The sequence below is a fragment of the Drosophila biarmipes genome, chromosome 3R (genome assembly GCF_025231255.1).
Source record: "Drosophila biarmipes strain raj3 chromosome 3R, RU_DBia_V1.1, whole genome shotgun sequence".
NCBI classification, from domain to species: domain Eukaryota; kingdom Metazoa; phylum Arthropoda; class Insecta; order Diptera; family Drosophilidae; genus Drosophila; species Drosophila biarmipes.
In genome coordinates, this window is record NC_066616.1 from 10,691,802 (window position 1) to 10,717,078 (window position 25,277).

The 25,277-nt window shown below is 43.5% G+C and overlaps 7 protein-coding genes across 9 annotated transcripts; 3 read left to right on the forward strand and 4 right to left on the reverse strand.

Moving 5' to 3' along the window:
• LOC108031316 (odorant receptor 88a) lies at positions 1 to 1,535 on the forward strand. The gene is made up of 5 exons (XM_017104563.3): positions 1 to 39; positions 95 to 953; positions 1,025 to 1,214; positions 1,271 to 1,426; positions 1,488 to 1,535. Exons 2-5 carry the CDS (start codon positions 142 to 144, stop codon positions 1,533 to 1,535), a joined length of 1,206 nt encoding a protein of 401 aa, XP_016960052.1. The 5' UTR covers positions 1 to 39; positions 95 to 141.
• On the forward strand, positions 1 to 11,583 carry LOC122819133 (odorant receptor 88a-like). The gene is made up of 5 exons (XM_044095592.2): positions 1 to 39; positions 10,143 to 11,001; positions 11,073 to 11,262; positions 11,319 to 11,474; positions 11,536 to 11,583. Exons 2-5 carry the CDS (start codon positions 10,190 to 10,192, stop codon positions 11,581 to 11,583), a joined length of 1,206 nt encoding a protein of 401 aa, XP_043951527.2. The 5' UTR covers positions 1 to 39; positions 10,143 to 10,189.
• On the reverse strand, positions 2,236 to 3,740 carry LOC108030983 (uncharacterized). Its single transcript, XM_050889540.1, has 2 exons — positions 2,793 to 3,740; positions 2,236 to 2,738 (listed from the first exon to the last, which is right to left on the reverse strand). The coding sequence occupies exons 1-2, from the start codon at positions 3,124 to 3,126 to the stop codon at positions 2,398 to 2,400; spliced, it is 675 nt and encodes a 224-aa protein (XP_050745497.1). The 5' UTR covers positions 3,127 to 3,740; the 3' UTR covers positions 2,236 to 2,397.
• Positions 4,494 to 6,036, forward strand: LOC108030984 (putative gustatory receptor 85a). Its single transcript, XM_017104184.2, has 3 exons — positions 4,494 to 5,206; positions 5,563 to 5,821; positions 5,881 to 6,036. Exons 1-3 carry the CDS (start codon positions 4,494 to 4,496, stop codon positions 6,034 to 6,036), a joined length of 1,128 nt encoding a protein of 375 aa, XP_016959673.2.
• Positions 6,179 to 24,483, reverse strand: LOC108031126 (kinesin-like protein KIF19). 3 transcript variants are annotated; one of them, XM_017104340.3, is made up of 6 exons: positions 24,329 to 24,483; positions 20,916 to 21,119; positions 18,849 to 20,280; positions 18,432 to 18,580; positions 18,026 to 18,369; positions 17,567 to 17,952 (listed from the first exon to the last, which is right to left on the reverse strand). In XM_017104340.3, exons 2-6 carry the CDS (start codon positions 21,024 to 21,026, stop codon positions 17,745 to 17,747), a joined length of 2,244 nt encoding a protein of 747 aa, XP_016959829.1. In that variant the 5' UTR covers positions 21,027 to 21,119; positions 24,329 to 24,483; the 3' UTR covers positions 17,567 to 17,744. The 3 variants fall into 3 exon arrangements, with proteins under 3 accessions (XP_050745495.1, XP_050745494.1, XP_016959829.1); XM_050889538.1 differs by lacking the exons at positions 17,567 to 17,952; positions 18,026 to 18,369; positions 18,432 to 18,580; positions 20,916 to 21,119; positions 24,329 to 24,483 and adding exons at positions 6,179 to 6,564; positions 6,638 to 6,981; positions 7,044 to 7,192 and having other exon boundaries at positions 18,849 to 19,992; XM_050889537.1 differs by lacking the exons at positions 17,567 to 17,952; positions 18,026 to 18,369; positions 20,916 to 21,119; positions 24,329 to 24,483 and adding exons at positions 6,179 to 6,564; positions 6,638 to 6,981 and having other exon boundaries at positions 18,849 to 19,992.
• Positions 11,841 to 13,246, reverse strand: LOC122817786 (uncharacterized). The gene is made up of 2 exons (XM_044090992.2): positions 12,833 to 13,246; positions 11,841 to 12,778 (listed from the first exon to the last, which is right to left on the reverse strand). Exons 1-2 carry the CDS (start codon positions 13,164 to 13,166, stop codon positions 11,985 to 11,987), a joined length of 1,128 nt encoding a protein of 375 aa, XP_043946927.1. The 5' UTR covers positions 13,167 to 13,246; the 3' UTR covers positions 11,841 to 11,984.
• LOC127011627 (uncharacterized) lies at positions 13,368 to 14,942 on the reverse strand. The gene is made up of 2 exons (XM_050889539.1): positions 14,603 to 14,942; positions 13,368 to 14,537 (listed from the first exon to the last, which is right to left on the reverse strand). Exons 1-2 carry the CDS (start codon positions 14,930 to 14,932, stop codon positions 13,716 to 13,718), a joined length of 1,152 nt encoding a protein of 383 aa, XP_050745496.1. The 5' UTR covers positions 14,933 to 14,942; the 3' UTR covers positions 13,368 to 13,715.
• Positions 24,484 to 25,277: the final 794 nt, after the last annotated feature.

Here is a 25,277-nt window from a genome sequence, read left to right on the forward strand (position 1 = left end):
ATTTTCTGCGATCCTGAAACCAGCAATTAATCCAAGGAGGTAGGACCCTAGCAATTACACCCATAATTATCCAGTTTTAATTCCAATATAAAAGAAGCTCTGTTCCATTAAATCCACAAAGAAAAGTGCAGTGACTTAAAGATGAAGGCAACGAAAATAGAGGAGCCCCTGCGGATGGAGGACTTCCTGCGGCCGCAGTTGTTACAGAGGCTGGCGCGGTTGGTTCATTTCCAGTGGGAAAGAAATCCGGAGGACAACAGGATGGTGAACACCTCCAAGTGGCCCTTTTGGGTGTCGGCGATCCTCAATTTGGTGTTCTTCACTTGCAATGGCTGGGATATCATAGGTCACCTTTGGCTGGGCCAACCTACCAACCAGAATCCCCCCGTGATTAGCATCACCATTTACTTCTCCATCAGGGGACTAATGCTGTACCTAAAACGAAACGCAATTGTCGAGTTTGTCAATGACTTGGACCGGGAGTGTCCGCGGGACTTGGCCAGCCAGCTGGACATGCAAATGGATCACACTTACCGATACTTTTGGAAGCGGTTCCACATTGTCCAGGCCTACGGTCATGTGGGTGGGTTGGCGTTCTGCTTAATGCCGTTGGTTTTATTTTTCTTGACCCATGAGGGCAATGGGTCACCTGTGGCCCAGCAAGAGCAACTTCTTGGAGGTTGGCTGCCACTAGGAGTGCGAAACGACCCCAAATTCTATTTGTTTGTTTGGCTGTACGACTTCTATTGTACGGTGAGCGGTATATCCTTCTTCATCACCTTTGACAATCTGTTCAACGTGATGCAGAGTCACTTGATCATGCACCTGAACCACCTGGCCCGCCAGATTTCGGTCCTCGATCCCCGCCAGAGTTTAACCAACGAGGTTCAGTTCTTTTCGCATCTAAAATCGTTAGTTCAAAGGCAACAGCTCCTTAATGACTTTTGCGGCAGGTAAGGGCTTTCTCGCAGTCCTTAAATAAAAAATCGAAAAATATTATATTTTCAAAATACCCACAATCCAGATACAACGAAATCTTCAAGGTGGCTCTCCTGGTTAGCAACTTTGTGGGCGCCGGTTCCCTCTGCTTCTTCCTGTTCATGTTCTCTGAGACATCTGATCTGCTGATTATGGGACAATATATTATACCCGCTTTCGTCCTGGTAGTCTTCACCTTTGAGATCTGCCTACGTGGCACGCAACTGGAGGAGGCGGTAAGTCAGATTGAGTGAATCCATAGCAAGAGCCACCAGTATTCCGAAATTTCCAGTCTGAGGGTCTGGAATCGTCCTTATGTCACCAAGAATGGTACTTGGGAAGCCAGCGGTATCGAAAATTTTATCTAATCTGGATGCAATACAGCCAGCGGACCCAGAAACTGGGCGCTTTTGGCCTTGTCGAAGTGAACATGGTGCACTTTACTGATGTGAGTTTGTTTTAAATTGAATTAATACATTCAGTGAATCATTTTTTGTTTTGATTTTCAGATCATGCAGCTGGCTTATAGACTTTTCACCTTCCTTAAATCGAATTGAGGGAGCAGTAGTTGTGTTTTATGTTCATGTTTAACCTAATGTTAATCATCAGGTCGCTTAAATGGATTCAAAATAAACAAAACAATTTTGCTTTTCTCTTCAGCAGTTTTATTCAAGTAATTAAATATGGAGTGAAAAGATCATGTTTAAAGGTTATAATGAAAAGTAAACTTTGAAATTGAACTTGTTTTAAAGAGTTTCGCACTCATAAAGTGTTTTGTTTTCAACTAACATAATGGGTATTGAATACGGTTAAAGAAATTAAGAATAAAATGTTGTAAGCTTTACATAGGTTAGGCGTGGTCAATGTTTGCTTTAAGATTGAACAACTTTATAGACAAGAACTTATTTACGCTGTTATCTTCAGAAAAGCGTTTAAAATTCGAATGACCGACGCTTTCCTAGTTTCTAAAATGATGTAGTGATAGGCAACGTTGTTCATATATCTTTGCGGAAAGGACAAAGAAACAAGTTGCAGAGTGTCCAGTAACACTACTTTTCTTGGTGGACTTATAGGCACACCCTGTGCACTTGTAGGGCTTGTGCTCCTGCTGACAAGTGGCAATGTGGTTGCCGAACTCCCTTTTATTTGCCTTAAAGTTCAAGCAGTAAGGGCACTTCAAATATGTCCTTTTCGGTTTTAGATCGGCGTTTGCGGGATCGTTCAGATAGTCCTGCAAATCTTTAGCGCAAGGTGGGCACATAACTAGTGAACGTGGTACGGGTTTCTCCACCGTAGTAACCTCTATTTTGAGTGGTCCTAGATCACGTGCAGAAGATTGGTTTTCCAGAACCAAGCTGAGTTGTTTTGGCGGATCTTCCAAGGGTTGTGTGTGGTGGTTTAATGGATCATTAAGTGAAATCAAATATTTCTGACTGGTAGTGCTTTTCGAAGAGCCATCGAGATATTGGTTTGCTGAAATGCTTTTGCTTTGCTTTTTTGGCTGATTTTCAACGGTTTCTGTGGAAGTACGTGAATTGTACGTTTTAGGGGATTACTTTTTGTGATCGCCGGCAGATCGGTAATTTTCCTTGGCACACTCAGGCACATTAGATTTTCAGTGTTACAAGTTGCTTCACTGGACTTAGTTAAATTTTCTCTGAGTGAATTTTTCTCCGGAGTGTTATGTACACTAGTTGAGGCACTAAGCTCCAATGGAAGTCCTGTAGCTTTCTGAGCAGTCACATCTTCTTCCATGGAGCCTAGGAACAGCGGTTGGCAATTCATTGGCATTACTAGCATATTTATGTACTCACCGATACTTTTAGGGACTTCCAAGGCCTTGAGCTCATTTCTCTTGGCCAACTTACAGGAGCTCCTGCAGATAACCACGTTTCCGTAGTTAGTCAATTCGTCGATCTGCAGCAGTTCCGAGTTGCAGCGGCATTTGTGTAGCACCAATATTCCGTGATTTGTGAAGGTTTCCAATTTAAGGGTTTGCGGATTGGTTTCCCCTTGGCACTTGCGCGTGGTCATAATCCCGTAGTTGGTCACATGTTCTGTGTTCATCATCTGCGGATCGTTTCGACCTCTGCATTGGCATTCGCGCAGGGAAATAACTCCGTGGTTTGAAACCTTCGCCGGGTCCATCTTATTTTATTTCCTCCAAATAACACGCGGTAAGCCCACAACTTTTTGCAGACCGATTGCCCGATTAAAACTCTCGATACTGAGCCAGTGTTGCGCAATTCCAAAAATTTATTCAGCTTTAATTATTCCAAACAATATTATATAAGAAAAAAAAAGTAAATCGTTTTCCCATATGAGTGAACTAAAAAATAAAATATAAAAAAAAATGTAATACAAATAAATAATGTGTTAATGTCTTAATGCTTGAAAGATAAAACAAAATATATTCAAACCAATACAGTGCGTTTTAAAAAATAAAATATATTTTTAAAAAATAAAAAACGAGCTTGTCATTCTCCTCACAAATGTTAAATTTGATAAAACTCGCTTGCGTAGAATTAGATTAGAATTAGATTTATTTCCCTGGGGTTCTAATATCCAATGCCAGTTGTCTTATCAGAAAGTCCAAGTTGTACTGCCATGCCAAAATATCATTTTTTATTCGTAAACCATCTCTGCTTTTAAGTTGTTTTTTTAAATTGAGCATGCTGACTTTTTTGATGACTCGCTCTAGATTGACTGATTAAATTGGGCAAGTAGAGCACGGTTTGCTAATTTTACTTGTGGGGAATCGTCTTTAGTTGGTTGAGCAGATTCCAAAAGCAATAAATCTGTTGGAGGAAACATCTCCATATCTTCAATGATTGAGCTTGGGGAATCCTTAACTGAAGACACCAACAGCTTGGAATTAGTGGCCTCGTCCAATGTAAAAGCTGCTGTTGATTCCAAGGTATTGTTAATCAACGAGGATACAAGCGACTCCATTTTTTCGTTTAATTTAAAGTTTTTGAAGTGTGAAGTGTTGTTAGCAGTAGTATACGAACTCCAGTTTTGTTTTTGCTCTAGCTGTGGTGGGTTATGAACCGTATATTTCGGTGGATTTTCCTGAGGAGGCAACATTTTTGAACTCCTTATTTGTGATTGTGTTGATGCCGCTTCAGGTTCCTTGTTCTTAAAAAAACTTGGATGTAGTTTCAACACTAATTTTGAATAATCATGGTCTGGAGGCATTGTATGTTTGCCCTTTTGTTGGGGGAAAGAAGGATTTGACTTTTCTGGTTTGGTTGGTGTTTCCAGTAATTGGGCGCTTTTTACCTTGATACAAGACCCCAAATACTTATTATTATTCAGGGAAACTGAAGGCTTCAAGAGACTGTTAGAGAATCGACTATTGGTAGAATTGGTATGCGATTTCATCGGCTGCTGGGTTCTTGACCGTGGAATTATTTGAGTCTTCACATTTGAGTTATTGGTTTTATAGCTTTGAATTGTCAATGGTTTTGGTTCTAACACAAGGTTCAGTTTTATTGGGAACTTCGAAAAGGACGATGATATCCCCGCGACGCGTGCTACAATCAGGATTCATTTGGTTTTGCACATTAAATGGGATCACATCTTTTTATTTCTCCTCGGGAAGATTACGCCAGTCCCGCTTTCTGGCCTGCTATAGGGTTGTTCATAACTTTGTGGTGATCATATTGACGATAAAGTTTCTGATGGACTTTTGGCACTTTAGTGCAGCTTCCTTCGAGGAATCCCCGCTGGTGAGGCTGGCTGCCATCACATATTTCGGGCTCGTTTTTCTCTCCCTGATCAGTTGCATGGGTTGTGCCCATCGGCGTCAGGACCGGATCATTAAAATGATTATAAAACTCAAAGATATGGATGCGAAGAGCAAATCCCGGGGCTTCAGAGTACCCAAAATCCAAAAGCGATTTCTGAACATCTTCATGATAACCGTGACTCTATTGCTGATCCTTCGACTCGCCATCCATGCTTTCTTGAATGTCAGTCGGTTTTTGAGAGGAAACCACAATCCCTGCAACTGTTTCCTGTCCGAGTGCATGATCTTCGCCACAAACTCTCTGGCCTTTGGCCTCATGCTGGAGATCTGCCGGAACTGGTGGCGCTTGCAGTCGGGCCTAAAGATAGTGCTCCTGGATCCCAAGCCTTTTACGGATCAGCTTTGGCGCCTGCTAGAATTGCAAGCCATGTTCCAGTCGCTGATCGATATGACCGATGAGGTTTGCTTCGTATTTAGGTGGGTTCAAAAATCAGTTGGAATATGGCTAAATAAAAGCATAAAAAAATATATAGGGCTTAATCAAAAACATATTGCTTTAAGAATTTTTATTAAAATAGCTATTTATCTGAAGATAAAAAGTTTAAGTATTAACCTAATTTATAGTTATCAGTTTTAAGGTCAGTTTTCTTTAATTAGTAGTTTTAAAAGTACTTTAAGTTTAACGTGCCAATGAAAAAACGGTCCTAAGTTCCTCGAAATTGAAGAAATAGAAAGTAAAAAAAATGAAAATAAAGAATTTATTTTTATTTAAATATACATATTTTAAAAAAAACCTAAAGGGTATTTTTTAAAGTAAAAACTCTTTATTTTAGGTTTGTGTTCCTCTCCTACTTGATGCGCAATGTGTGGAGTGGCATACGGGTCGGATACATGTTGGTTCGCGTTTGCCTCGGACACAGTGCCATTGAATCGGAACTTCATTACCTGCAGATGGTATTTATCACCTGCATCCAGCCGCTGTTCTTTTCACTGATGATGAACACCTTGACGCACACCTTGGATTCCCTCTTGGAGACCACAAAGGATGTGATCAGGGGGCTTTACAGCCCGGATCCCCAGCTAGAGCAAAGCGTAGGTTACCATGGTGAAAGTGCCGGGCGATTTGGGCTTAAGTTCCTTGTTATTCCCAGATGGAATGGTTCTCATTGCAATTGGCGGAGCAGCACACTTACGTCCACATCTTTGGAACCTATCGCATGAACAGAAGCTTGGCCTTCGACGGCTGTTCGGTTATTCTACTACATGTCATCTATATGGTGCAATGTGAATACAGTTCGATGTTTTAATAGGAAGCCTACTTTTAAATATTTAATAATGTTATTCCCGCTTAAATAACCTTCGAAGTTTACACACCCACCAAAAAACACTTGAATATTATCGTAACAATGCAACAGATACTACGATTTTATAAATAAAGTTTGGTAGTAATTTAAGCTGTTTCTTTGATTTATTGATAGGTTTGAGAATACTTGTTGAAGTGCCTGGGATGGTAAGTTATAATACAATAAGTTAATTTGAGCAGACGACCGCATCCCCTTCCTAGTAATCCTAACCCTTAGTTACAACTATTCCTGAGCACCTTCCTCTCCCCTAGCCGTTGTCAATCCTACGGTTGTGGATGGGTGTTCCTGGCCATCCGTAGCGAAGGTCGACGGGGCCCTGCGCCCGGAACTGTGGCCGTGGAAAGTCGGGGCAGACGCGGATTGACGGGCGGACCCATGACGCGGTCCACGGGGTCCATCTGGCTATCGATGTGGGGCAGCGGCGAGGCCGGCGACCACTCTGAGCTGGAACTGGAGCCGGGTGAGTCGGATCTAGGAGCAGATAAGATCATTATTTGATGAATTATTTGTTATGTAATGATATGCAAAAACGTATCACTCTTACCCCGCTGTATAGATGGGCGGAAGTTTCCTCTCGTAGTTGCTGGTGCTTGGAGTGACCACTCCCGCATGGATCTCTTGCTGGTAAAGTCCGTAGAGCTCACGCAGTTCGTCGGGCAGATCCACGTTGCCCTCCTCGATGAGCCGCCTCTGGGAGCTGATGATGTCCTCGCAGAGGCGCCGCTGCCGCTCTGCCCGGAGCAACTGGAGGTCACGCCGACGCAGCTCCGCCTGGCGAGCCAATCGCTCGGCCTGCAGGGACACCTTGTCCGCCTCCAGCTCGTGCACCCGGCAGAGGAGGGCCAGCAGCTCACGTTCCTCGTCGCTGCTGATGCGCTCTGGAAGCTCCTGGAGAGGAAGACAAGAGTCATTATCTATTAAAGGAGTAACAGTATCTGGTTAAGACACACATCCTCCAGTTTCACCCCTTTCTGACGGCACTGCTCCAGCTCATGCTCCGTCCTCTCTCGGATTTCTTTATAGCGCCGAGTCTCCTTTTCAATGGCCGCCAGCTCTCCCCAGGCATTCTTCAGGGCCACAGATCCCTCGGATTCTATGTCTGCAGTAAAAATTGGGAAGTCAAATTAGTATTTACGTTATACACTGATAGATAGTACGTTTTTTACGTCAAATTAAATATTTTTTTCAGAATCTCAATTAATGAGTTAATTGTAAATGAGGGAAAAATAAATTTAACATTTATATTTAATATTTTCTTCCTTTCTTTAAACATTTTCAACTGAATACTCTAATTTTTTTTAATTTAAATATTTAACAGAATTTTTCAGTATCAATATCAATGTTAATATAATACGTTCAGCACCCACCATCATCGCCCACGGCGTCGTAAAGTTTCCCGATGCGTCCTTGCCAGTGGGAGATGATCATGTGCTGGCGCTCTGCATCCAGTTCCAGGCCCAGAAGATGGCTCTCGGCCTCGAGGAGCTTCCGCCGCAGCTTCATTTGTTGCTTAAAGGTGAGGACGATCTGTTCGCGCAGGTAGCGCAGTTCCGTCTTGCGCTGTTCGTCCTCCTGCTGGCCAGGCTCAGATCCTGCTGCTCCTTCTGAACCGCCTGCAGATGCCGCGGCTGCTGCCTTGGCCGCCACTGCAGCCGCTCCACTTCGGGGCCTTTCGGTTAACATCTTGGTGCGCAGACGCGACACCTCATCGCGTAGCTCCGAGACGAGGCTCTGGTAGTGCTTGGTGGGAAAGTCCTTGAACTCATCGATGTACACGGAGTTCTGCAGCTTCGTGGTTATGCTATTGGCCCGATCCGCGTAGACCAGGGTGTTCTTTGTCTCATCCCGGTGCTTGCTTTCGGGGGCAACGTGGGCTATCATCACGGTCTTGCAGCGACCACTCAGTGCTTCCTTGAGCAGCCTGGTCAGCTTGGAGTCCCGGTAGTTGACATACCTCGCTCCGCCGGACAACCCGTTAATGACGTTGCCAAGGGCCAGCAAACTGCGGTTGATGTGCGCCCCCTCCTGCAGTCGTTTCCCCCGATTCTTGGTCTTCTTGGCCCGCTCCGAGCCAGCCAGATCGGTAAGAAAGAGACGTCCCTGCTTGGTGCCCAGCGGCGTCCTGGCCTGAACCATGATGCTCAGGAGGGCGTGACTCCGGGACGAGGTCTGATTGGCGGCCGTGGGCTCCATGGTCCTCGCCTTGTTTCCCTTGAGCAACAGACTCACCACCTCCTTTCTGCTGGAAGTGGTGATCTCCGACAGACCTGCCACGGTGATGCGCTGGCCACGATGATCCTCCCGCAGCTCCAGTGGACCTCCAGGGTTCAAAAGATCTCGCATCAGCTCGTTGTATATCTCCAGGTAGGAAATGGACACCCGACAGGAGTCTGCCTCCGCTGACTCAATGTGACTGAATATATCCTCGATGGCGCACACCATTAGACCAATGTCCTGGCTGCTCACATCCGTGGAATCGCAGGAGGCGGTGGGCGGGGCACGGTCGGCGGTTTGGGGTTTCTTTCGCGGCACAGGCCCCAGCATGGTGTGCGTCTTGCCTGAACCCGTGGCTCCGTAGGCAAACACGGCTGTGTTCTCACAGCTGTGTATCTGTATCTAATGACGAAAACCGCTCGTCCAGGGCCGCAGATACATTTTCATATGACTGCGAACGAGAACGCTAAGTAGAAATTATGTTGGGCTGAGTGCCATTGAAACTCACCCCCGTTTTGAGCAGTGCAGGCATAGCGCAATATTACGAAATGCACAAGGGGTACTCACTGCGCACGGTAATTTTATCCCGTTATGTACACAGTCGAGCCTCCAAAACGCAAACGGAATACGTACGAAAATGTTTTAAAAATTGGTTATACAAAATAGCTATAAAATGTAAACAATGGATTAAAATGGATTAAACAATGGATGTTCGAAATATATCGTTTAATGTAACTATATGTTTTTAAATGATATCACTCTTTACATCAAAAATCACTAAACTAAAAACAAGGAAGAACGCTATAGTAGAGTGCCTCGACTAACAGGTACCCGTTACTCAGCTAGAAGCAAAAGGGAAAAGGATATATATAAGCAGCAAAGCTATATTTTAGGGCGCCACCTACCGTCTTTTTTTTGTAAGTCGATAGGTGTTGATGAGACAAATACATTTCAGTTAAAATTTTGTTTCTATCATAAAAACTGTACGCGCTACAGATTTTCGCGGATTGTGGGCGTTATAGTGGGCGTGGCACCCCGCTGAAACAAACTTGCGCTGCTAGGGAAGCCCAGGAATCTGCATGTCAAGTGTGACTGTTGTAGCTCTTACGGACTGACAGACGGACAGACGAACATGGCTAGATCGACTCGGCTAGTGATCCTGATCAAGAATATGCATACTTTATGGGGTCGGAAACGCTTCTTTCATCCTGTTCAATTTTTCCTATCCTGTTCGATTTTTAAAAATTTCATATTCATATTCATAATTCATATAATTTATATGATCATGATGACTTTAAATTTTCTGAAAGGTTCTGTACATGAGTACATGCACTTAATCTAAGGTTACGAATACAAGTAGTTACAGTTCCGCTGCAATTAAATCAACACTAGCTGAGAAAATAGCACAATTATCAATGAATATTAGCAAGAGCACAACCTGTAATTACCAAGAGCTGGTGAGATACAGGAATAATTATAATCTATTGTATGATTGCACTGACATTTTATTAAGTGCAATTCTATATAAATTCTAAATACATTTTACAGTCAGTACTTAAAAAATACAAATTAAGGCGAGACCTGCCGATGATTAACTGCATTAAAAGGCAACCAAAATGATATTTTAAAATGAAGTCCTAAATAAACAAATAATTAAAATTAATAATATGAATTATAAATAACATAAAGGTAAATAGTCGAAAAATTTTCACAAGTGTAAGTAGATACTTGCCAGTATTCAATTTTCTGCGATCCTGAAACCAGCAATTAATCCAAGAAGGTAGGACCCTAGCAATTACACCCATAATTATCCAGTTTTAATTCCAATATAAAAGAAGCTCTGTTCCATTAAATCCACAAAGAAAAGTGCAGTGACTTAAAGATGAAGGCAACGAAAATAGAGGAGCCCCTGCGGATGGAGGACTTCCTGCGGCCGCAGTTGTTACAGAGGCTGGCGCGGTTGGTTCATTTCCAGTGGGAAAGAAATCCGGAGGACAACAGGATGGTGAACACCTCCAAGTGGCCCTTTTGGGTGTCGGCGATCCTCAATTTGGTGTTCTTCACTTGCAATGGCTGGGATATCATAGGTCACCTTTGGCTGGGCCAACCTACCAACCAGAATCCCCCCGTGATTAGCATCACCATTTACTTCTCCATCAGGGGACTAATGCTGTACCTAAAACGAAACGCAATTGTCGAGTTTGTCAATGACTTGGACCGGGAGTGTCCGCGGGACTTGGCCAGCCAGCTGGACATGCAAATGGATCACACTTACCGATACTTTTGGAAGCGGTTCCACATTGTCCAGGCCTACGGTCATGTGGGTGGGTTGGCGTTCTGCTTAATGCCGTTGGTTTTATTTTTCTTGACCCATGAGGGCAATGGGTCACCTGTGGCCCAGCAAGAGCAACTTCTTGGAGGTTGGCTGCCACTAGGAGTGCGAAACGACCCCAAATTCTATTTGTTTGTTTGGCTGTACGACTTCTATTGTACGGTGAGCGGTATATCCTTCTTCATCACCTTTGACAATCTGTTCAACGTGATGCAGAGTCACTTGATCATGCACCTGAACCACCTGGCCCGCCAGATTTCGGTCCTCGATCCCCGCCAGAGTTTAACCAACGAGGTTCAGTTCTTTTCGCATCTAAAATCGTTAGTTCAAAGGCAACAGCTCCTTAATGACTTTTGCGGCAGGTAAGGGCTTTCTCGCAGTCCTTAAATAAAAAATCGAAAAATATTATATTTTCAAAATACCCACAATCCAGATACAACGAAATCTTCAAGGTGGCTCTCCTGGTTAGCAACTTTGTGGGCGCCGGTTCCCTCTGCTTCTTCCTGTTCATGTTCTCTGAGACATCTGATCTGCTGATTATGGGACAATATATTATACCCGCTTTCGTCCTGGTAGTCTTCACCTTTGAGATCTGCCTACGTGGCACGCAACTGGAGGAGGCGGTAAGTCAGATTGAGTGAATCCATAGCAAGAGCCACCAGTATTCCGAAATTTCCAGTCTGAGGGTCTGGAATCGTCCTTATGTCACCAAGAATGGTACTTGGGAAGCCAGCGGTATCGAAAATTTTATCTAATCTGGATGCAATACAGCCAGCGGACCCAGAAACTGGGCGCTTTTGGCCTTGTCGAAGTGAACATGGTGCACTTTACTGATGTGAGTTTGTTTTAAATTGAATTAATACATTCAGTGAATCATTTTTTGTTTTGATTTTCAGATCATGCAGCTGGCTTATAGACTTTTCACCTTCCTTAAATCGAATTGAGGGAGCAGTAGTTGTGTTTTATGTTCATGTTTAACCTAATGTTAATCATCAGGTCGCTTAAATGGATTCAAAATAAACAAAACAATTTTGCTTTTCTCTTCAGCAGTTTTATTCAAGTAATTAAATATGGAGTGAAAAGATCATGTTTAAAGGTTATAATGAAAAGTAAACTTTGAAATTGAACTTGTTTTAAAGAGTTTCGCACTCATAAAGTGTTTTGTTTTCAACTAACATAATGGGTATTGAATACGGTTAAAGAAATTAAGAATAAAATGTTGTAAGCTTTACATAGGTTAGGCGTGGTCAATGTTTGCTTTAAGATTGAACAACTTTATAGACAAGAACTTATTTACGCTGTTATCTTCAGAAAAGCGTTTAAAATTCGAATGACCGACGCTTTCCTAGTTTCTAAAATGATGTAGTGATAGGCAACGTTGTTCATATATCTTTGCGGAAAGGACAAAGAAACAAGTTGCAGAGTGTCCAGTAACACTACTTTTCTTGGTGGACTTATAGGCACACCCTGTGCACTTGTAGGGCTTGTGCTCCTGCTGACAAGTGGCAATGTGGTTGCCGAACTCCCTTTTATTTGCCTTAAAGTTCAAGCAGTAAGGGCACTTCAAATATGTCCTTTTCGGTTTTAGATCGGCGTTTGCGGGATCGTTCAGATAGTCCTGCAAATCTTTAGCGCAAGGTGGGCACATAACTAGTGAACGTGGTACGGGTTTCTCCACCGTAGTAACCTCTATTTTGAGTGGTCCTAGATCACGTGCAGAAGATTGGTTTTCCAGAACCAAGCTGAGTTGTTTTGGCGGATCTTCCAAGGGTTGTGTGTGGTGGTTTAATGGATCATTAAGTGAAATCAAATATTTCTGACTGGTAGTGCTTTTCGAAGAGCCATCGAGATATTGGTTTGCCGAAGCCAAGCACAGCTTTTTTGGCTGATTTTCAACGGTTTCTGTGGAAGTCATTGTACGTTTTAGGGGATTACTTTTTGTGATCGCCGGCAGATCGGTAATTTTCCTTGGCACACTCAGGCACATTAGATTTTCAGTGTTACAAGTTGCTTCACTGGACTTAGTTAAATTTTCTCTGAGTGAATTTTTCTCCGGAGTGTTATGTACACTAGTTGAGGCACTAAGCTCCAATGGAAGTCCTGTAGCTTTCTGAGCAGTCACATCTTCTTCCATGGAGCCTAGGAACAGCGGTTGGCAATTCATTGGCATTACTAGCATATTTATGTACTCACCGATACTTTTAGGGACTTCCAAGGCCTTGAGCTCATTTCTCTTGGCCAACTTACAGGAGCTCCTGCAGATAACCACGTTTCCGTAGTTAGTCAATTCGTCGATCTGCAGCAGTTCCGAGTTGCAGCGGCATTTGTGTAGCACCAATATTCCGTGATTTGTGAAGGTTTCCAATTTAAGGGTTTGCGGATTGGTTTCCCCTTGGCACTTGCGCGTGGTCATAATCCCGTAGTTGGTCACATGTTCTGTGTTCATCATCTGCGGATCGTTTCGACCTCTGCATTGGCATTCGCGCAGGGAAATAACTCCGTGGTTTGAAACCTTCGCCGGGTCCATCTTATTTTATTTCCTCCAAATAACACGCGGTAAGCCCACAACTTTTTGCAGACCGATTGCCCGATTAAAACTCTCGATACTGAGCCAGTGTTGCGCAATTCCAAAAATTTATTCAGCTTTAATTATTCCAAACAATATTATATAAGAAAAAAAAAGTAAATCGTTTTCCCATATGAGTGAACTAAAAAATAAAATATAAAAAAAAATGTAATACAAATAAATAATGTGTTAATGTCTTAATGCTTGAAAGATAAAACAAAATATATTCAAACCAATACAGTGCGTTTTAAAAAATAAAATATATTTTTAAAAAATAAAAAACGAGCTTGTCATTCTCCTCACAAATGTTAAATTTGATAAAACTCGCTTGCGTAGAATTAGATTAGAATTAGATTTATTTCCCTGGGGTTCTAATATCCAATGCCAGTTGTCTTATCAGAAAGTCCAAGTTGTACTGCCATGCCAAAATATCATTTTTTATTCGTAAACCATCTCTGCTTTTAAGTTGTTTTTTTAAATTGAGCATGCTGACTTTTTTGATGACTCGCTCTAGATTGACTGATTAAATTGGGCAAGTAGAGCACGCTTTGCTAATTTTACTTGTGGGGAATCGTCTTTAGTTGGTTGAGCAGATTCCAAAAGCAATAAATCTGTTGGAGGAAACATCTCCATATCTTCAATGATTGAGCTTGGGGAATCCTTAACTGAAGACACCAACAGCTTGGAATTAGTGGCCTCGTCCAATGTAAAAGCTGCTGTTGATTCCAAGGTATTGTTAATCAACGAGGATACAAGCGACTCCATTTTTTCGTTTAATTTAAAGTTTTTGAAGTGTGAAGTGTTGTTAGCAGTAGTATACGAACTCCAGTTTTGTTTTTGCTCTAGCTGTGGTGGGTTATGAACCGTATATTTCGGTGGATTTTCCTGAGGAGGCAACATTTTTGAACTCCTTATTTGTGATTGTGTTGATGCCGCTTCAGGTTCCTTGTTCTTAAAAAAACTTGGATGTAGTTTCAACACTAATTTTGAATAATCATGGTCTGGAGGCATTGTATGTATGCCCTTTTGTTGGAGGAAAGACCCTTCTGGTTTTGCTACTGTTGGTGTTTCCAGTAATTGGCCGCTTTTTACCTTGATACAAGACCCCAAATACTTATTATTATTCAGGGAAACTGAAGGCTTCAAGAGACTGTTAGAGAATCGACTATTGGTAGAATTGGTATGCGATTTCATCGGCTGCTGGGTTCTTGACCGTGGAATTATTTGAGTCTTCACATCTGAGTTATTGGTTTTATAGCTTTGAATTGTCAATGGTTTTGGGGTCTGCCTGATCGATCGATTTCCCGGTGTCTTCAGGACAGATTCCATTTTCTGTGGGTTGAGCATATAGGATTTTTATATGTATATTTAAGCTGATCCATATTAGATTGGCTTACCTGACGTGTTGCTAGATTTTCTTGGGATATGAAAGAGTCCGCTTTTCTCTTTTGGATGATTGGACGATTTTTGAACTGCTGAGGATTTTCCATGTTCATTGAAGAATTAATCTGCGGCCGTTGATTTTGGAAAGGATGGCCATTGACCGATGGTTTCGGAAGATTTTCTAAAGTTCTACAAGATTGACACAGTCTTCGGTTGGACGTGGTCTTTGGTTGACCTTTAGGTGATATTTCCATGGGCCTAGTCAAGGTGGTTTTTTGGGCCGGCGGCTGCAGACTAGGGATGGAAATCGAAGTGTTTGGTTGTGGCCTTGGGGTAACGAGCATCTTCTGATGAGTCGGCGTAGTGGCCAGAGTTGCCTGATGTCTCAGATCACCAGCAGAATACAATCTCTTTGGAGATATTTTGGCGGGAACTGTTTGCCTGCACGTGGACTTGCAGTTCACTATGGTTCCATAATTATTCAGTTCGTTTATTGTCAAAAGCTCGGAATTGCAACTGCACTTATGCCAGATGAACCAGCCGTAGTTGGTAAACGTGTTTAACCTCAATTGCGGATCTCCATTTCCAGTGCACTTCCGGGACACCAAAACTCCTTGGTTTGAGATCCAATGCCTACCCATCATCTGTTGGTGGCCATCGTCACCCGACTCGCAGCGGCATTCGCGGTTAATAATTTTCCCGAAATTGTTAAACATTTTCCACGGATTCTTAGAAGTTCAGCAGCTTGCGAATCTTCTTCGTCTGCCAGGGTTGCCTAGTTATTAAGCAGATTCGATAGAACTATCGATTTTGGTGTTGAATAATAACATTAGAATCTGCCTAATGATAGGGCTTTCCTTAAATCGATTTCGAATCTACATTTATTCAAACTTTAATATTTAATTTAAATGATTTAATGAATCATTTTTTTTTTAATAGAACGTTTCTCTTTTTGAGAATTTAGAGATTTCAAGCTTGCTTCATTTGATATACTCTTGACACTATAATTTTGAAAAAAAACTGTTCTGATATTACGATAATAATCATAAGTGAATAATGACGTGTATCCAACATGTTCTACTAAACTAAGCTTTTAACAAAAAACTAGACGCAAATGTGCAACAGTTCAATATAACGTTCTGAAAATCGATAATAATGTTAATTACCATTTAAAATGTATTCCCGAAAGGAAAACGTACTTCAATTGATTGGAGTGGATGCAAACTAAATCAGTTCCAGGCTGTTTTGGTTCTAACACAAGGTTCAGTTTTATTGGGAACTTCGAAAAGGACGATGATATCCCCGCGACGCGTGCTGCAATCAGGATTCATTTGGTTTTGCACATTAAATGGGATCACAACTTTTTATTTCTCCTCGGGAAGATTACGCCAGTCCCGCTTTCTGGCCTGCTATAGGGTTGTTCATAACTTTGTGGTGATCATATTGACAATTAAGTTTCTGATGGACTTTTGGCACTTCAGTGCAGCTTCCTTCGAGGAATCCCCGCTGGTGAGGCTGGCTGCCATCACATATTTCGGGCTCGTTTTTCTCTCCCTGATCAGTTGCATGGGTTGTGCCCATCGGCGTCAGGACCGGATCATTAAAATGATTATAAAACTCAAAGATATGGATGCGAAGAGCAAATCTCGGGGCTTCAGAGTACCCAAAATCCAAAAGCGATTTCTGAACATCTTCATGATAACCGTGACTCTATTGCTGATCCTTCGACTCGCCATCCATGCTTTCTTGAATGTCAGTCGGTTTTTGAGAGGAAACCACAATCCCTGCAACTGTTTCCTGTCCGAGTGCATGATCTTCGCCACAAACTCTCTGGCCTTTGGCCTCATGCTGGAGATCTGCCGGAACTGGTGGCGCTTGCAGTCGGGCCTAAAGATAGTGCTCCTGGATCCCAAGCCTTTTACGGATCAGCTTTGGCGCCTGCTAGAATTGCAAGCCATGTTCCAGTCGCTGATCGATATGACCGATGAGGTTTGCTTCGTATTTAGGTGGGTTCAAAAATCAGTTGGAATATGGCTAAATAAAAGCATAAAAAAATATATAGGGCTTAATCAAAAACATATTGCTTTAAGAATTTTTATTAAAATAGCTATTTATCTGAAGATAAAAAGTTTAAGTATTAACCTAATTTATAGTTATCAGTTTTAAGGTCAGTTTTCTTTAATTAGTAGTTTTAAAAGTACTTTAAGTTTAACGTGCCAATGAAAAAACGGTCCTAAGTTCCTCGAAATTGAAGAAATAGAAAGTAAAAAAAATGAAAATAAAGAATTTATTTTTATTTAAATATACATATTTTAAAAAAAACCTAAAGGGTATTTTTTAAAGTAAAAACTCTTTATTTTAGGTTTGTGTTCCTCTCCTACTTGATGCGCAATGTGTGGAGTGGCATACGGGTCGGATACATGTTGGTTCGCGTTTGCCTCGGACACAGTGCCATTGAATCGGAACTTCATTACCTGCAGATGGTATTTATCACCTGCATCCAGCCGCTGTTCTTTTCACTGATGATGAACACCTTGACGCACACCTTGGATTCCCTCTTGGAGACCACAAAGGATGTGATCAGGGGGCTTTACAGCCAGGACCCCCAGCTAGAGCAAAGCGTAGGTTACCATGTTGAAAGTGCCGGGTGATTTGGGCTTAAGTTCCTTATTACTCCCAGATGGAATGGTTCTCATTGCAACTGGTGGAGCAGCACACTTACGTCCACATATTTGGAACCTATCGCATGAACAGAAGCTTGGCCTTCGACGGCTGTTCAGTTATCCTACTACATGTCATCTATATGGTACAATGTGAATACAGTTCGATGTTTTAATAGCAAACCTACTTTTAAATATTTAATAATGTTATTCACGCATAAATAACTTTCGAAGTTTACACACCCACCAAAAAACACTTGAATATTATCGTAACAATGCAACAGATACTACGATTTTATAAATAAAGTTTGGTAGTAATTTAAGCTGTTTCTTTGATTTATTGATAGGTTTGAGAATACTTGTTGAAGTGCCTGGGATGGTAAGTTATAATACAATAAGTTAATTTGAGCAGACGACCGCATCCCCTTCCTAGTAATCCTAACCCTTAGTTACAACTATTCCTGAGCACCTTCCTCTCCCCTAGCCGTTGTCAATCCTACGGTTGTGGATGGGTGTTCCTGGCCATCCGTAGCGAAGGTCGACGGGGCCCTGCGCCCGGAACTGTGGCCGTGGAAAGTCGGGGCAGACGCGGATTGACGGGCGGACCCATGACGCGGTCCACGGGGTCCATCTGGCTATCGATGTGGGGCAGCGGCGAGGCCGGCGACCACTCTGAGCTGGAACTGGAGCCGGGTGAGTCGGATCTAGGAGCAGATAAGATCATTATTTGATGAATTATTTGTTATGTAATGATATGCAAAAACGTATCACTCTTACCCCGCTGTATAGATGGGCGGAAGTTTCCTCTCGTAGTTGCTGGTGCTTGGAGTGACCACTCCCGCATGGATCTCTTGCTGGTAAAGTCCGTAGAGCTCACGCAGTTCGTCGGGCAGATCCACGTTGCCCTCCTCGATGAGCCGCCTCTGGGAGCTGATGATGTCCTCGCAGAGGCGCCGCTGCCGCTCTGCCCGGAGCAACTGGAGGTCACGCCGACGCAGCTCCGCCTGGCGAGCCAATCGCTCGGCCTGCAGGGACACCTTGTCCGCCTCCAGCTCGTGCACCCGGCAGAGGAGGGCCAGCAGCTCACGTTCCTCGTCGCTGCTGATGCGCTCTGGAAGCTCCTGGAGAGGAAGACAAGAGTCATTATCTATTAAAGGAGTAACAGTATCTGGTTAAGACACACATCCTCCAGTTTCACCCCTTTCTGACGGCACTGCTCCAGCTCATGCTCCGTCCTCTCTCGGATTTCTTTATAGCGCCGAGTCTCCTTTTCAATGGCCGCCAGCTCTCCCCAGGCATTCTTCAGGGCCACAGATCCCTCGGATTCTATGTCTGCAGTAAAAATTGGGAAGTCAAATTAGTATTTACGTTATACACTGATAGATAGTACGTTTTTTACGTCAAATTAAATATTTTTTTCAGAATCTCAATTAATGAGTTAATTGTAAATGAGGGAAAAATAAATTTAACATTTATATTTAATATTTTCTTCCTTTCTTTAAACATTTTCAACTGAATACTCTAATTTTTTTTAATTTAAATATTTAACAGAATTTTTCAGTATCAATATCAATGTTAATATAATACGTTCAGCACCCACCATCATCGCCCACGGCGTCGTAAAGTTTCCCGATGCGTCCTTGCCAGTGGGAGATGATCATGTGCTGGCGCTCTGCATCCAGTTCCAGGCCCAGAAGATGGCTCTCGGCCTCGAGGAGCTTCCGCCGCAGCTTCATTTGTTGCTTAAAGGTGAGGACGATCTGTTCGCGCAGGTAGCGCAGTTCCGTCTTGCGCTGTTCGTCCTCCTGCTGGCCAGGCTCAGATCCTGCTGCTCCTTCTGAACCGCCTGCAGATGCCGCGGCTGCTGCCTTGGCCGCCACTGCAGCCGCTCCACTTCGGGGCCTTTCGGTTAACATCTTGGTGCGCAGACGCGACACCTCATCGCGTAGCTCCGAGACGAGGCTCTGGTAGTGCTTGGTGGGAAAGTCCTTGAACTCATCGATGTACACGGAGTTCTGCAGCTTGGTGGTTATGCTATTGGCCCGATCCGCGTAGACCAGGGTGTTCTTTGTCTCATCCCGGTGCTTGCTTTCGGGGGCAACGTGGGCTATCATCACGGTCTTGCAGCGACCACTCAGTGCTTCCTTGAGCAGCCTGGTCAGCTTGGAGTCCCGGTAGTTGACATACCTCGCTCCGCCGGACAACCCGTTGATGACGTTGCCAAGGGCCAGCAAACTGCGGTTGATGTGCGCCCCCTCCTGCAGTCGTTTTCCCCGATTCTTGGTCTTCTTGGCCCGCTCCGAGCCAGCCAGATCGGTAAGAAAGAGCCGTCCCTGCTTGGTGCCCAGCGGCGTCCTGGCCTGAACCATGATGCTCAGGAGGGCGTGACTCCGGGACGAGGTCTGATTGGCGGCCGTGGGCTCCATGGTCCTCGCCTTGTTTCCCTTGAGCAACAGACTCACCACCTCCTTTCTGCTGGAAGTGGTGATCTCCGACAGACCTGCCACGGTGATGCGCTGGCCACGATGATCCTCCCGCAGCTCCAGTGGACCTCCAGGGTTCAAAAGATCTCGTATCAGCTCGTTGTATATCTCCAGGTAGGAAATGGATACCCGACAGGAGTCTGCCTCCGCTGATTCGATGTGACTGAAGATATCCTCGATGGCGCGCACCATTAGACCAATGTCCTGGCTGCTCACATCCGTGGAATCGCAGGAGGCGGTGGACGGGGCGCGGTCGGCGGTTTGGGGTTTCTTGCGCGGCACAGGCCCCAGCATGGTGTGCGTCTTGCCGGAACCCGTGGCTCCGTAGGCAAACACGGCTGCATTCAAGCCATTAAGGACATCCCTCACCAAAGGAGCCGTGGTGGTCTTGTACACCTGCTCCTGGCTGTCGTTCTCCCGAAAAACGTGATCGTAGGAGTACTGCCGCGGACGACTCTTTCCGCCGTCGTCGTAGAGGAGGGATCCTCCGGACACGACCTCGATGCAGCGCTCCGTGGCTTCCATGCTGGGACGAACTCGAACTGCCACCTGGGTGAGACACCATTTAGTCATTAGAGTCGGATGTCAACTTGGTTACTTATAGAGAAACTCAGAAGATACTATAGTATATAGGAAAACCAATATGCGTCTTAGATTCGTAGCCCCTAAATGATACGTGAGATATGTACACTGTCCATAGGACATCCCCTAATAGCACCATTTTAATCCTGATGTCTTACCATACCTACAATTTAATTTAACAAATCAGAATTCCTAAACGCATATTTGTTGTCCTTATAGTATATACCCCATATGGTTATATGATGATGGGGTAACATTTCTAGAAGCTTACTAATAAATGGAGGGGTGTACATTTAAGACGTTTTATTCACTTAAATTCTACATTTTAATTTATCATGCCAAAGAAAAAAAAGGGTACTAAAACTAGATTTGGATTGAGAATTATGGCCTTAAGAATCATGATGAAAAACTATTTTAAAGTCTCGAAAATCTAAAGAAATATTCAAGTTTTAATTTCATATATCAATTTAAAAAGTCAAATTGTGAAACTGTTAGGATTTTTTAAATAAATCTAGGCAAGATTCAGTTAGTTAGTTAGAGTTACTGGAGTATCAGCAAGTTTTCTTATCGCTAAAGCACCACGAATATGAATATGTACTCACCACTAGTCGCTCCTCCTGTGGCGCTTGGGCGGTGGCTATGGTTCGTCCTTGGGAGGAGTTGCTGCCCCCGCTGCTGCCCGACCAGCTGCTCGCTCCGGCACTGGCCGCCATCTCTGCGATAGTCCGGGATAGGGATGTATACTGCGTGGCTAGTCTTGGGTCCTTCGATGGACACGTGCCGCCTGAACTGGCTGATGACCTGACCTGGACAAGACCATTACAAATCGTGTCAATTTGTTGTCAACAATCGTAAAAATGCCATCAGCGCGGGAAACACCCAGCGAGCACCTAATGGGTTTGTGAATTTGCGCGCCAAGGTCTCGCCTCTTTTATGGGGCGATTTCTGGTGCGAACGGGCCATGGGGTCCTTAAGGACCAGAGGGTCTTGTTTACCTGTGGCTCAAGGCGCTGACTCCTGGCGCCTTCTTGTGGCGTGAGCCATAAATCAAGCCGTGAACTTGAACACCCAAAAAGTCCCTGCGTGTCTTCGCATGCAAATCAAATGGAGCAGTTCGATGGTCCTCGAGAGGGTACTGTACCTTAGCTGGAAGCCCTTCTTCTGGCAGGGAGTAAGACTATAAGTAACTGGTGACTGTTTTTCAAGGTTGAGAAATTGGGAAAACATTTCAAATTTGATTAAAAATCTAACAACTTATTTTATGTTATATTTTGTCTAGCAATATAGCGTGCCACTTAATTCATGATACAGCAGACGATTTATACTTGAGTTAACAATAACTCCTTTATTAAAATATAAACAAACATTTTTTTGTAACTATTTCATGGAATATTAGGGGACTACCGAGACTGCTCCATAATTAGGACCTTATAAAGTTTTAAATGGGACACTGTTTAAATGGAAATGTCACCTGAAATAGAAACGCCACCCCATACACGCTAATCCATAATCCATGCCCATGTGTCTGGTGACCTCTGACTCCAACGCTCGCCACCCCCGAAGCCTCCGTTCCAAAGCCCCTCAACCAACTGTCGATTCCCCAAACGCATAATTAATTTCATTTGCCTAAGAGCTGCTCAATTATAAAGCGTGAGACTATTCTGTGGCCGTGGGTTGCATTATTAAATTTAATTCCACGTTTCCATTGAGGTGCCATGAATATGTGAGGGAACAGCCCCAAACAAAAAGGAGCAAGCCTCCAAGCGGCACTTTCTCCTCAAATATGTACACAAATTACAGGCCTCGAATGTCAACAAAGAAGGGTGTTCAAATTGAGTGATTGGGTGGTAGACTATGCACGGTAAAAAATGTTGTATTTAATGGTAATAAAAAGTAACATAATAAGAGGTCCTATAAAAGAGGGAACAATAAACCAATTTCAAAACTTTTTATAAATTTGTTACCTATTCATTGTGTTATTTATATATCTAAGCACATTTGATCGTTTTTTGTTAAACTTTGACATTCGAAAATCCGTATATCTGTAAAGTCTACCATTATAATAGACTTTAATACATATTTTGATCATATTTTCTGTATCTTTAAGGGGCATTCTTGAAAAATTCCACGGCAGTTAATTTGATAATGTCCGAAAATCGATTGGAGCACTTTAATGAACGCCACCCAATTAAGCCCGATCCGAGTCACCACCCCCTCGGAGCCGAGGAGAGCTCAACACTCTTGCCAGTCCTTGTTTCGTATTCCTGCGCTGGCTTTTGCTCTTGTCGTTTATTGAATTTGTGTAAATTGCCAGCAGACACGACACGAAGGTGGACAGGACTCCTGTACAACCCCGTCCCGATGTGGGGCATTGGGGGCGGTGGTTCGGGTGGTTGGATGGCCGGATAGTTGGATGGTGGGGTGGTGCAGTGGCAGCGGCTCACCGACTTTTGTCTTCGGTTGTTGTCGCACGTCGACTGTTAATGTTTTTAATGCTTTGGCATTCCATGTTTTGATTTGCCGGCTAGTGAACCCCATTAGGGAGTATCGGGGGTTCTCTTTGGAGGAGTGGCCTTTGTTTGTGCAGTCCAGCACATGGTGGTCTGCCTGGAGCTCATTAGCGGAAATCAGGGGAGGGAATCGGGCCATTTGGGTAGGGCGAAATGGAGTGCTGCTTGTGAATTAGACCTTTGAAAGGTTTTTCGAGGGAAAACCCCCGACTCGTTTGGGAAACGGTGCTGGGAAAGTCCTACAATTCCAAAGACGGCTAAGTAATAACGCGTGTGACAGGCTCTTAATCGCTAATGAGTTTGCTTTTCGATACAAGACAGGCCGGCCAACGATAAGGAACACATTCCTTTTAACCCACTTATGGATATGGCAATGGCCATCGACAAAGAGGATTCCAAAATAAACAAAACCTGTCGATAGGGATCTCGATAAAACAAAGACTCCTGAAGCTTTGACAAATCGTTATAGGAAGGTCTAGTATTCTCTATACGAACTTCCTAAAAAGAGGTCACAACACAATATAAATGGCTTATAAAGTGCCTTTTCCGTTTGCTATTTAGAATTTTAATATTTAATTTTTTTCAGGAGGGGGAGAACTTATGGATTACGTATTCCTTGATTACCTGAGTAATTGGAAATGGCTTAGTGAGTCGTCATTAAAATAGTTTTTTCCAAATAATAATTAAAATATAAATATTAAAAATATATATTATTAACAATATAACTTGTTTTTAGCTATTTTACTTAAGACATAAGACTGAAAGTATATTTTTATTATTCTAATTTGATAAAACCCTCCAAATCTGTAGCTTAATTTCCTGAAAATTGAATATTTTATTTTACGACTTTCTTAATAATGAATATTTGTTTTCCATATTAGTTTTAGTTTTATTGGTTCAGCAGAAGAAATCAAGTCAACAAACATAACCCAAGCAAGGTAAACCCCAGAAAGCAGGACTGTAATTACCCCCTGCGAACATTGCGTATACGCAGTGGTGGTGATTGATGGCTCTTGTGACCTGGAGACGGCTTAATTACCCAGAGCCATTTCCCCGGGGCACACACTAGCCGGGTTTATTTTTAGAGACCCATCAAGCCGAGTGACCAGCCCCTCGATATGCATCCAAGGTGACGTCATTCTGCCGTGCTTGGACTGCGCTGCAAGTGCAAAACTCTTAACCTTCAAGGGGTTTTTCAAATTAACGCGTTTCGGGAAGTTGTGCGTGCCACGAAACTCTGGGAATTCGACACTAAGTGGGCCAACTTGTCCGCATTGACGACGCGAATTGTTTTCGCCATAAACAAAGTGGCCAGTGGCCCCAATCCTGACATGAAATAATGTAATATTTTACACTTGGCCAGCAAGTAAATCCGCCGCCAAGTGGGTCAATTAAATGCGGTGCCCGCAGAGCGAAGCCACCCCGAATCTCGGCTTCGTTTCGATTATGTAAAGCAAACATTTGATAAAAACTTTCCAAGCACCTCTGCAGCGCGGCTCACTTACAAATAGTTTTGTTTTGCACTTTATCCGCTGGAGAAACTTTCCGGACACGCCACTCGCCGAAAAAATGTTTAAAGCCCAAAACCGGAAGCGCTGGGTCGCCGAGAACTCCGACAAATATCCGAAACAAAAGCGGTTAGCAGAACCATTCGCGTCGACGTACCAAACTCAACTGAAGGGTCCGACTCGGCGTGGTCAGAAAATAACGAAATTATAGGCATGTCCATGTCCAGGGGGCGGAGTGGGCCTGTGGCCGGGGTGGAATGTGGGTGCTGCTCCGACTCCTGGCACGGCACAATCAATTGTTGGTGCTGCCGCGTTTTTACTACGGCATTGTTGAAATGCTAATGCGCCATTTTGCATACATTTCTGGCGAGTTTCACCGGCCGCCGGCCAGTTGTGGGCCGAATAGTTGGCCCAAGTGCCGCCGAAGATTCCGTATCCAAGTCCACTCTAATAATTGTCCACAAATAAAGGTATTTCCATAGTTATACGAGTATATGCTGAGAGGCCCCGAAAAGTGGGCAACGATTTAGCACATTTTATGCAAATCATGCAGCACTCCAGTTTTTTTGCATTTCCGCCACGTCAACTCCTTGAGGCCTGATAATAAATTCAACTTCAAAAGCAAATGAAATAATGAAAGCTCCACATATCGCCACGAAAGCATTAAATTACCTGATGCAGAGCTATGGAAAAGTTTTCCAGGACGAGACATTGAATCGAAATCGGTTTGTGGGGCACAGCACGTCGATGATTATGATGGATTGATTGACTGGCCGAGTGTTGGCATTTGTAAATATCCCCAGGCCAAATGCAAACACGCGCTTGGAAATTTGCATTTAAGATTTCGAATTTGAATTTGGCAGGCCGCCGGAGACGGAGCCTTGCCCCAATTACGGATTTTTACTGACATCCGGCCGGGCTCACGAGAAGGTCAACGCAAATTACA

Excerpts from the sequence above, each read along its gene's own strand:
- LOC108031316 (XM_017104563.3), top strand. The coding sequence starts at position 142 with ATGAAGGCAACGAAAATAGAGGAGCCCCTGCGGATGGAGGACTTCCTG. Across the intron at positions 1,215-1,270 it reads GCACGCAACTGGAGGAGGCG|TCTGAGGGTCTGGAATCGTC; the intron begins GTAAGTCAGATT and ends CGAAATTTCCAG. Across the intron at positions 1,427-1,487 it reads ACATGGTGCACTTTACTGAT|ATCATGCAGCTGGCTTATAG; the intron begins GTGAGTTTGTTT and ends TTTGATTTTCAG.
- LOC108030984 (XM_017104184.2), top strand. The coding sequence starts at position 4,494 with ATGATATCCCCGCGACGCGTGCTACAATCAGGATTCATTTGGTTTTGC. Across the intron at positions 5,207-5,562 it reads GAGGTTTGCTTCGTATTTAG|GTTTGTGTTCCTCTCCTACT; the intron begins GTGGGTTCAAAA and ends TCTTTATTTTAG. Across the intron at positions 5,822-5,880 it reads ATCCCCAGCTAGAGCAAAGC|ATGGAATGGTTCTCATTGCA; the intron begins GTAGGTTACCAT and ends TGTTATTCCCAG.
- LOC108031126 (XM_017104340.3), bottom strand. The coding sequence starts at position 21,026 with ATGGCGGCCAGTGCCGGAGCGAGCAGCTGGTCGGGCAGCAGCGGGGGC. Across the intron at positions 18,581-18,848 it reads CGACGCCGTGGGCGATGATG|ACATAGAATCCGAGGGATCT; the intron begins GTGGGTGCTGAA and ends TTTTTACTGCAG. Across the intron at positions 18,370-18,431 it reads AAGGGGTGAAACTGGAGGAT|GAGCTTCCAGAGCGCATCAG; the intron begins GTGTGTCTTAAC and ends CTTCCTCTCCAG.
- LOC122817786 (XM_044090992.2), bottom strand. The coding sequence starts at position 13,166 with ATGGACCCGGCGAAGGTTTCAAACCACGGAGTTATTTCCCTGCGCGAA. Across the intron at positions 12,779-12,832 it reads GGAAGTCCCTAAAAGTATCG|GCTCCATGGAAGAAGATGTG; the intron begins GTGAGTACATAA and ends CGCTGTTCCTAG.
- LOC122819133 (XM_044095592.2), top strand. The coding sequence starts at position 10,190 with ATGAAGGCAACGAAAATAGAGGAGCCCCTGCGGATGGAGGACTTCCTG. Across the intron at positions 11,002-11,072 it reads CTTAATGACTTTTGCGGCAG|ATACAACGAAATCTTCAAGG; the intron begins GTAAGGGCTTTC and ends CCCACAATCCAG. Across the intron at positions 11,263-11,318 it reads GCACGCAACTGGAGGAGGCG|TCTGAGGGTCTGGAATCGTC; the intron begins GTAAGTCAGATT and ends CGAAATTTCCAG.
- LOC108030983 (XM_050889540.1), bottom strand. The coding sequence starts at position 3,126 with ATGGACCCGGCGAAGGTTTCAAACCACGGAGTTATTTCCCTGCGCGAA. Across the intron at positions 2,739-2,792 it reads GGAAGTCCCTAAAAGTATCG|GCTCCATGGAAGAAGATGTG; the intron begins GTGAGTACATAA and ends CGCTGTTCCTAG.
- LOC127011627 (XM_050889539.1), bottom strand. The coding sequence starts at position 14,932 with ATGCTCGTTACCCCAAGGCCACAACCAAACACTTCGATTTCCATCCCT. Across the intron at positions 14,538-14,602 it reads AAAATCTAGCAACACGTCAG|AAAATGGAATCTGTCCTGAA; the intron begins GTAAGCCAATCT and ends CTCAACCCACAG.